The sequence below is a fragment of the Notothenia rossii genome, assembly GCF_949606895.1.
Source record: "Notothenia rossii genome assembly, chromosome: 3".
Taxonomy (NCBI): Eukaryota; Metazoa; Chordata; class Actinopteri; order Perciformes; family Nototheniidae; genus Notothenia; species Notothenia rossii.
In genome coordinates, this window is record NC_136901.1 from 10629513 (window position 1) to 10640216 (window position 10704).

Genomic DNA, 10704 nt, shown 5'->3' on the forward strand with positions numbered 1-10704 from the left:
TGACAGCTGAGAAGAAGTCTATTTGTGTACATGACAGGTGCGGTACCTGTAGTTGTGACAAAGTATGTCTCTGCTTGAGGCAAAACAATCAAACGTCCTTTCACAGTCATGCTGCATTATTATTATATAATGATATCATTACTGGCAGTTGCCATGTTTAACCAGACCCTGCTTTCGAATGTCACATACTGATGAAAGTCTAAAAGATGTTTTCATCCTCAGTGTGAATTAAATCAATGCAAGCTAAAAGCCTGTTGCAGTTTGGATTGGATTTGCGATGGATCTCACCGGCGGGGGTGCTCTCTCTGTTCTGGCCCACCTCAAAGTGAATGCCTCGGAAGAGCTCTCTGGAGATCAGACCGTAGGCTACAATCATCACAACTCCCGGGATGAAGAACAGAGTGAACAGCAGCAGCACATACCTGAAAGACAGCCAGAGTGGAAAAGAGAAAAACAACTCAGAGGGGTAATGCTGTGCAATCAACCCCTGAAACCAAACAAACACATCTGATTTCTGAGCTACTTTCTTTCCTCATACGCCTTTGGCTATGTTGGGGCTGCTGGGGGTCTTGCAGATGGTTGACCCCTCCCCACAGCCCCATTTACCCCCGTGGTGTCTGGCAAAAGGTACTGCAGTATTCCAGGCCAGTTCTGCCCCTTTACCTGCAGGCTATCAAACTCTTCAGCGTCCTGTGGTTTAACCTTCCTACTCTATATTTGATTTGTTCTTTTGCTGCATATTTTTGCCCTGCTTTAAATCCATTCTTGATTTTTTTATTTTAAATGTCCGTACATTTATATTGTATGGACCGAGAAAAAAGCGTGAAATGCTGCCCTAATTTATTTTGCACATGTGACCAGGCACATCGTGTACGCTGCACACAAACATTAAGTGTCGTTCATGTCCTCCAAACAAAAGACTACATCAGGTCTTCATAGTTTTCAAAGTGAGGCGGGCCGGTTGGACCAGTTAGCTACGTTCAAAACACCACGTTCTCTAAGAAAGTGTAAGCCATCCTGTTTGACTGACAGAAAGCTTTCAACACAACCATATTGACACATAGGCTAGAAAGACTGTTCTCAGACGTCACACATGAATATACATAACAGGAGACATCACCAGAAGATGTTTCTGTAATGACATTGTTAAGTATGACATATTTGGACAATTAAGAGACGCTCATGCTGCTCCAGGCTGTGTACTCGACTGTTTTCTGATCATAAATGTTCAATTGTTTTCTACCACAGAAAGAAAATAATGATCATGGTGCTCTCGAGGGCCTGGATTGATGGCACCTCAAAGAAAAAGAAGTGAAGTGAGTTAAGTGCATGGAAACTGAAGCAAATATTGACTGAGGAGAGTTTTTCAAGAGTGTACAAAATTCAAAGGGCTCAGAGCCTTTGTCAGTAATCGAATGCAGAAACCTCTCTGCAAATATTCTGTATGAGACATCTAACACTTTAAATATGCTGTTAAGGGCAATGAATGATTTATTAAAAAGATACAAGCACATACTCTATTAGGGCCAGAAGATAATATTTTAAAAATCCAGATATTTGTTCATTTTTTATTCATTTGGATATTCATATTTGAGATTTTTTAGGTTGTGATTTAACATTTCTTGTAGGAAAAAGGGTCAAACCTTTGTCCCTTAAATGAGACAAAAATACATGTTCTGCATCCGAGCCGAGAACAGCTAAATGTGTGTCCTATACGCATCAAACAAATGAAACCTTTAAGTGAAAGTGAACTGAAGGGAGCATCACCATTATGTATCAGGGAAAAACTATAAAGAGTAACCCATGAATGAATATGCTACTGAACCTGTACAGGTGTCACTTTGATGGGAATAAATCTTTACCAGACACATCTCCACTTTGATCCGTCATAATCTCAAACGCAAAGATGTCTCTGATATTCTAATGTCTTCCTGGACAACCCTCTGAACTCTCAGCCCCTCTCTTTCACTCCGCATTCAGTCAAAGCCTCTCATCAGATAGCTGTTTGATACTGTGGAAAATGTGTTTGACAAAAGCTATCAGGAAGTAAACATGTAGGAGTAAAACCAGAAGGGTATGGTGGATATCTGAGCTTGTTTTGTCTCAGAGGGAAGCCCAGATGGGCGGCATGAATATTCATATCTGTGGACTGTTTCCAAATCACCTGAAATCTGCATGATTATCAACAGGAAAGGTGTGTTGGGTTTAGATTCATAATCAAAGGAAATAATATGCATATGCCTGACACTACAAACACCAATAAACACATCCTGTTGAGGGGAGTGGATCATTGTATAACTTTGCAGAGTTTTGTGTAATTCTTAGCCGGAAACAATGCAATTTTAATTGTTTTGTATGTAACCCACATAATAGCAATTTTAACGTAGTTTTGTTTGGTACCAAGTTGCATTTGTTATTGAACGTAGATACTTTGATTAGTTGGACTACCATGACATTTTGTACAATGAGCCCGATTCTTCCCTTTACATTGAAATCATTACGTCCGTCCAATCTTTTGAATCCTTTTCCCTGGATTTAGACTCTCAGGCTACAGACAGTCTTCCCCATTTCTTGGAGGTTTTTAGAGGGCTGTACAAAGCCTGAGAAAAAGTCTACAGCAATTACTTATTGTTTAAAAAGCCCTGAAACATTTAATGCATTTTTTTATTTAAAAAGATAATTTTGTTAATATTCTCCTCAAACATCAGACTCAATCAGTAAAGCACAGACCTCTTACTTCAATCAAATGTTTTTTTTAAATATATTTCATAAGCTTAATTGTGCACCCAATAGAGTGCCACGGTGACGCGTCCTAAAACCCGGAAGTAAGTTAGCATTTTACCACTTCCGGTTCCTTCGCCAAAAAGCAATGCAATTTCTCCATAGGGTTTAGGAAAATAGCTGGAAATAAGGTCTGTGGTTGAAACACATTGAAGAGACGGATCACGTTTTGTTCTACGACATTAAATACATCAGCAGTGACCCCACTGGTGATTTCTGAAGAGTTTACATGTCTGAAAAACGATGGTTGTTAACAAGTGGCTGAATAGGACTACAGAAGTTCTCGAGACCGTTGTACGTCATTACACCGAACACGTAAAAACACTCCCGCTAAGTTTGGTTGCTGTGTTCTGTTTGAAAGCAAGTACCTGCCTCCTGCAAACTGTTCAAACAAACGCTTCGTAGCATTTAGAATCTGTCGTTTTGAATATGGATCTTAAGTTGGTGTGACGTTGAAGCAGCGACCCTGCTGTAGTTCCTTTATAGCATAACGTTAGCATTTTGCTTCTGGCGACTAGATTTATGATTAGAAAATTATGAAAGTAGGACTAGACTTGTGGAGATTATCCGGCTGAAAAAAACGTGAACCGTCTCTTAAATGTGTCTCAACCACAGACCTTATTTCCAAATATTTTCCTAAATCCTATGGAGAAATTGCATTGCTTTTTTGTCGAAGGAACCGGAAGGAATTTACTTCCGGGTTTTAGGACGCGTCACTGTGGCACTCTATTGGAATCATATAGTGAGCCAGTTTTTTATTTTGTATGCAAAATGACATCTGGTCAAATGAATATGTTATTACCTAGTGAGATTTGCCTCAATTAATAAGATAATTCCTCCCTCCGGAGTACCTCTGCTGCTATGATCATTTTAATGTTAACTCCAGTGTGCGTGAAATCGTCAATGCACACCATGCATAAGAATGATTACAACAATCGAAAATCATTAAATTGAGTAAATTGCACTTCATGGCTCTTGAATAATGTGCTCCTCATCTCAGACTATAAATTGATGCTCAAGTGAGTCAGTGCACGGCTTCAGTAGGTAAAACAAGAGGTGTCATTTTCATAGAGGTAGATGGAAAAGGTGTTGTCTCTTCAATCCAAGATTCAAGTAAAATACAGCAATGATGGGTAAAAATAGAACTCTAAATTAAAAATGGAAAGGTCTTGATGCTTAGCGACACATCTGGACTATTGACTTCTGAGCCCAGATGCTCTCCTCCTCCTCTTCACCGAGCAGACTCATTAACTGAACTCCCACAGTCTCATCTTTCCCCGAGAAGATTTACAGTTTGATAGACAGTCAGGGAAAAGAGAGCGTTGGACCACAAAAGGCTGTCAAAGTAGGGAGATGTACAAGGCTCTGCCATGTTCTGCTTCTTTCTTCATTTTAATTGCGCAATCCTGCAGGGCCATATGTTTTTTATGGACAGATCTAGGAACATCCCCGAGTAGTATTTCCCATGATGCTCTAAGAAATCTTGTCTTTGGCTATGTATCCATCTACTTGGGGGGGTTTTAGCCACAAAGCAGCATGTATCGGTCCTCAGGGGGCATGTAGAACGATGGATGGCTTTCCTAACGCCGAGCAATCCAGACTGTAGCAGCAATAAACGTTTATTTCCTGGCCTTTTGCCCAAGCTAAACTCTTCTGCCTTTTTTATTGTGCAGCGAGGAGCAGGGAAATGATCATGTTAATTTAAACTGATGGCATATCACAGACACCGACATTATCTACAGTATCTTAGTCTAACGATATCTCTATTTTCCATACCATTGACCCATTGACTACCATTGATTTTTTTGCACATGCTAAATAATGGCTCTGTTTTTTTACTGCCTGGTCACCTCCTAATTATTTCATTCATATCCCAGAAACCACCTTTACAGCTTCAGCCCAGGGGTCAAAGCATTACATGACAAGATTTAAGAACTCTGTTATCTAGCATTAGCTAGACTCTGCCCCCCCCCCCCCTGGCATATTTCTACTTGGATAGTTAGAGGGATAAATCCTAAAGGTCCAGTCACACCATGATTTTTTTTTTAGGCAAAGTCTATTCATTGGAATAAATAATAAACAAATCCCATCTTTACAATGTTGACCTTTAACAGTATCAAGTAAGGCTTGACGTCTGAGACCAACTTCCACAAGCTATAGTAGCTAACTGACAAGCTCTGCAAGAAGCTGCTACGTCACTTAGCTCTGACACAACACTTTCCTTTAACTGCAATACCATTTGAATTGACTAATGTATTAAGTTCCAAAATTCCCCAAAACGAATATATACCTAGCACCGATGCAAACTCACATGGTAATACAAACGCTGTTTCAATTTACTGCCCTGCTGAAAGTCTGTGGAGGAAATTTGAAAAGTTGTATCCAAATGACCAAATCAGCAAGCAATCTATGTTCCCACTGTGAGCAATCAGTGTAAACGTGGTGTGATTTCACAGCTCTAAAATATGAAGCAACTTTCTGCTTGACGATGCACATGATAATTACACAATTTCACTGCATTTAGATTGTTTTCACACATTTGGAGCCAGAGGCAAGCAGATTGTTTTCAATTCAGCAAGTGATTCAGTCTATTCATTTCTTACTGACTCTGCCCTGTTGAGAATATTGAGGCACTTCCACAAAATAAACAGATGTTTATAATTTAAATCAAATCAAAAAAATGTTTGTCTAGCAGATTAATTTACCTATTCCTGCCAGAAAGTAGTCCCACCAGTACTTACCACGTCTGCTCAGAGGCCCCGCTTGGCCAAACCAGGCGACACATGTGGCCAACAGTACCATTGCTTTTCGGGAAAGTCTTGATGGCACTGAACACTGGGTAGGGCACCATGATTATTAGCGACACCACCCACGTGGCAGCGATGACGCGGTAGGCGTGGGACCGGGTCTGCCACGAACGAGACTTCAGCGGGTTACATATGGCACTGTATCTCTCGATGGCAATGGCCATAAGGCTAAAGGTGGAGATGCTAACTGAGATCCCTGCAGGAAAGAAAAGACAACAAGAAAAACGATTAGAGAATTGTTCTAGTAGTCTATTCAGGACTTCTAAACCGGCAGCCATGAGGCGTGGCCGTGTCTAAAGATAATGAAATCTGCCACATTGTGCACATAGTGCATCCGAACATCTCAAGTCAACCTTGCAATATATTTGATTAGCTGTGAAAGCATTGGCATGGTAACACATATCAACAGATACAGTAAAGCCTCATTGACGACAGCTCAAATAGAGTAGCCACATTGACTTTCAAAGACAATGAACACACCCTTACCATACAAGAAATGTTTGTCAAATACCACAAATAACACCGCCATGTCAATCAGGCTTAAATACTTCAACACAGTTCAAGGCATTTGGAATATTACATCTATTTCCCACAATAGGGTTAGCACCTTTGTGATTATCCAAGGACACTGCTCCATAGGGTTCAGTGCAAGTTAAATTCCTTCAGAGAGAAGGCCAATTTTAATTTGCATGCATGAATATGCATAGTCTGCAGAAGCAAGCCTTTCGTCTGAGGGTGAGGCCGGCTGAGAAAAATAGCATTTATAAACCCATACCTGCAGCAGCCCCCGGGAATACATCAGCACACTTATTCTCCGTCGCCATGAAAAGCAAGCACATATTAATCCCCAGCCCTTGTTCTTTTACAATGGAAAGAACATGTCCTTCACAAACCACACCTTTGCATTACCATTCAAGGAAGGAAGTCATTATGCATACTCCTATGTTCATGCTGCGACTCAAACGCCGCCATATTAACTATTTGAGTGGTCTATGACTATACAGAACAATGCATTCCCTGGATCAGCCTTTGGCGGCGGTCTTTCCTGCAAACCAATCCTTTTCATTATGATAAGCGTTGTTATCAGAAGCTAAAAGAGCAAGGATATATTGTCGTCTGCAAAATGTGTAACTACGAAAAGAAAGGGAAATGTGAGAATTTGATGTAGAGTCAGATATAGAACGGCTCCATCATATTCATGCTCCTACAGAACAAAGGAGCTGACTACTAGGGATACTCCAGAACAAAGAGAACGTCATCATCACGAAAAGACGTATGGATGCCTTTTATGCTCCGTGAGCAGACCCAAACTGAGACAGAGACTCTGCTGTGAATTATTAAAAGCATTTCAGCTCTTTGTGAGAAAGCATTTTTTTTGGATTGCTGCTCCACTTACATGAAGCCTGACAGGATACTGCATCCAAACAAATTCACTGCCTTTAAACTTGGGGTTTTCAAATTGTGAATCCTAACATCCAGAGAGCGATGTGAGGCACTGATAATCTATGAGGTGAAGACGACTAAAGTTATATGATATAGCACGTTTACCAACACTTTTCAGTTGATTTCAGTTTGCCTCAGGAAAAGTACCGCCTGAATGCTTAACTAATTGAAATCTCAGCACGGTCATTTTAAATTGTAACATAACAATCTCCAAAGCTATGTCTATCTCTGATGTCGTAAATCACAGATAATGAGAATGCCAATGATTATGGATAAATCCACTCATTGAAAAAACTCCTTATAACTCCTGAACTTGGCTAAGAATCATTACTTTTGTATTTTCCTTTAGTATTAAAGTAATTCAGTGATAATTGTCAGCACTGTTAACAACTAATGGTCAATTGAATGGCTTAAAAGGCAGAATGGGTTGTTAAAATGCTCCATAGTAGAACAGGTTTTTTCTATTTTGGTCAAAGAGCCTTCACTGTCTGCAGCAGTAAAGCCTTCCTGTCCGATACCAATCAACTAAAATAGCCAGCTCCAGCTCGGACTGAGCAGAAGGAGGTGGGTGGCACAGTCAACAGATGCGGATCTCAACAGTGCACCGGCACTGTATGAGTCCTGCACAATAAGTCTCGCACACCCACGCGTCTCTTTCAAGTGCTGAGCACAGGCACAGATCAAATCACACACTGGGGGTTTTCTTTTGTTGATGCTTGAAGGCAGTCATGCCCAGCCGCAGCGCCGGCTTACACAGATTGTGAAAATGCCGAACGCAGAAAGGTACGAATGGTTTGTCTTTTCCTCAAAGGAACGATACAAATAATGAGTAGAAGATGAAAGACGAAAAGCATTATTTATACAGCACTTTTGTAAAGTGCTTTACAAAGCAAACAGACACACTGCAGGATTAAAAGACAGGGAATTATACAGAGAGCATTACAAACAATTGTAGGTAAATGCTGATAGTATTATTAAAGAAACACTTTTAAAGGCCTTACATAGAAGAAGTTGTAAAGGAATTATTTAATGCATGTGAAAAAGCTTGTTCACTTCTTTCAGAGGGTTAGACACTAGTAGTTTATGTGTGTCAGGTAAACATATGAAGCTACAGGCACAAGACTATTTAGCTTAGCATAAAGACTGGTAACAGGCGAAACGGATAGTATATCAAAATGAGTCTACTAAATGGCAACCACATCAAACATTAGCCGCCTTTAGCTTAGCGGTGGTGACGCAAAGCCAAACAACTGTGATGTAGTTTGTTTATAGCCTTACGTTAGCATTACTTATGGCAATTGCATGTATGCTTCAATAATATGTAAAGATTATCCTGCAAAAACAGAACATGGAAGTACCAAATCCAAGGTCAGCCTACAAAAATGTATGTATCCCTGCAGAACTCTTAATGGAAAACCTATCAGCATCACTGAAACTAGCTAGTGTAAAACTTCGACCCTAGTTTTGTTGCATTCTGTTATTTTTAAAAAACATTTTGAACATGCATATAAAATAAATCATTATTTTTTTGCAGAACACACATTAAAATGCAATTTTTCAATGCAGGATACATGAAAAAGAGGCGATAGATAGAGAGCCCTATTAGACGTCGGATCCTGTGTGAAACAAAGCCACGTCTCCAGATGAGCGATGTTTTCAATCCCTAGACTTATAAAGACTGATCGCTTGGAGGTTTGTGCACTTTCATACTGAAAGGAAGTGCACTTCAAGGTGATCTATGGCACTGATACCGCAGTGATTTGAATTGATGACACAGTAAAATGTACGCAGACAGCTCTAAGACGAGTGTGCATCTAGTCTGACGGATTATGTTCCTGTCCAGGAGCATAATAGGACCTGCATTCATCAAACCTCTCAGCACCTCAGTCCTGGTTCACATGACAATTTGTTTTATTACTGGAACGGGAAGTCAACACTGATAAGAGATCAGCGGCAGTGATAAAGCAATTAGTCTGGCCTCTGAAGAAGAGTTATGGAAATCTTTAACACATTTAAATGGACCGCAGCAACTGAAGAATGTATCAATACTCTATAGGAGGCGGTCAGCTCTTCAATAACACTGCTGCTCATGTTGAACAGAAAGGACCCATTATACGCATTTCTCTATCTTTTTTTATTATTGTGGCAGAAAGTATGTTCTAGTTGAGTTTTCTGACAGCCGTGCCAATCAAAGCTTCACCCCCTTGGAACCTGGCAGTATTCAGAGGCTATTCTTAGAAGGGAGGATATTCTGCTGTGATTATGAACAAGTTGGAGCCAAGTTAATTACCAGCCAACTAACCGACTAAATGCTCACATGTTGCCTCTGCGCTGTATCTTCTCTCCTCGGGAGGAAGCAGCTCTAATCCTTTTTCTTGTTCATTAAGTCGGGCGAACACTCCACACGTCTTGATAACTGGCTTTTGAGGGAAACTGTGAAGGCTGGAGTCGAGGGTCTTTCCGCTCACCTCAACCCAGGGGGAAAGATTTACATTCCTTAGCTGAAACTGCGCCTGTTATTTCTCAGCTTACACCAAACTCTCCCAGGTTTCCATTAAAAGGCAGAAACAACTCTACAAGTGGAATTAATGTGCGATAGGTGCCAGACGCGCTTGCAGACAGTACTGAAAAAGTTTGCTATAAGCCACGAAAATGAAAATACATTATTCATACTGCACCTCTAGTTAGTTAGTGATTGCATCATACGATCAGCAAGAAAAACCCAAACATGGATGTGTTCGAAGGCTGCATGCAGAATATTACAACATCGATCTGGTAACTGCTAGCGAAACAGTAAGCGGGCTATTACTCACATGATTATCGAGCGAGGGACAGATAGATGGATACATAGATGGACAGTGGGAGGATGGATGGCGTATTATATGTCCAAAGGGTGTGTGCTAACGGATGAGTTTGCAAAGGATAGATGAGTTTGCCGAACAGGTTGAATGAGTGAGGACGGTCAAGATGACCCTGTGTATTGATTGGCTGATGGAAGGCTTTGCTCATGAGATGCTCAGATCACAGGGAGCTTTGATTGATATGGATTTTAATAGGCTGGTATTTGTAGAATTTAAATGAACAATTTTCTCATCAAGAATTACGATGATTCTGGGTTCACTGCAAAGGGAGAATCAGACATGCTGTCCTTCTGGGGCTGAATTACTTATTGGTGGAGCCATGGTCTAGAGCAGGGGTGTCCAAACTACGGCCCGCAGACCATTTTGAATCGGCCCTCAGCTAATTCAAAAAGTATAATGAAATGTGGCCCACAAATGAAACTTCTGCTTGTCTTATATTGTACTTCGTAAATATATATGTTCAAATATATTACACAGTATTCATGTGTTGAATCTCCCAATTTTCAAGTCAATTAAAGTTGGAAACATTTTCTAACAAATCTAAGCTGATAACAAAAAAGCCCCAATAACTTATTTCCATAACAACCTTGAAATATACCCTTCCTATTTCCTCTTATGAAAAGCAATCTGAGGCTTCTGTTTTAAGGAATGAGCTGCTAACACAATAACTGAAACCCTCTGGAGAGCTGTGAAGCATTTTCAAGTATCAAGAATCATTTACCTACATCGGATTGAATTCTCCAACTTATACCTTAACTTATGAGGCAATATAAGTGACCTCTAGTGAGTGGCCCAGCCCTTCTTATGTTTTT

At 40.4% G+C, this 10704-nt stretch overlaps 1 protein-coding gene across 1 annotated transcript in view; it reads right to left on the minus strand.

The window, feature by feature from the left end:
- cckbra (cholecystokinin B receptor a) overlaps positions 1-10704 on the minus strand; it is a 29676-nt gene that overhangs the window by 6128 nt on the left and 12844 nt on the right. Inside the window, 2 exon segments of the mRNA XM_079668745.1 lie at positions 289-422; positions 5523-5784. Coding sequence (XP_079524871.1) covers positions 289-422; positions 5523-5784 — 396 coding nt within the window.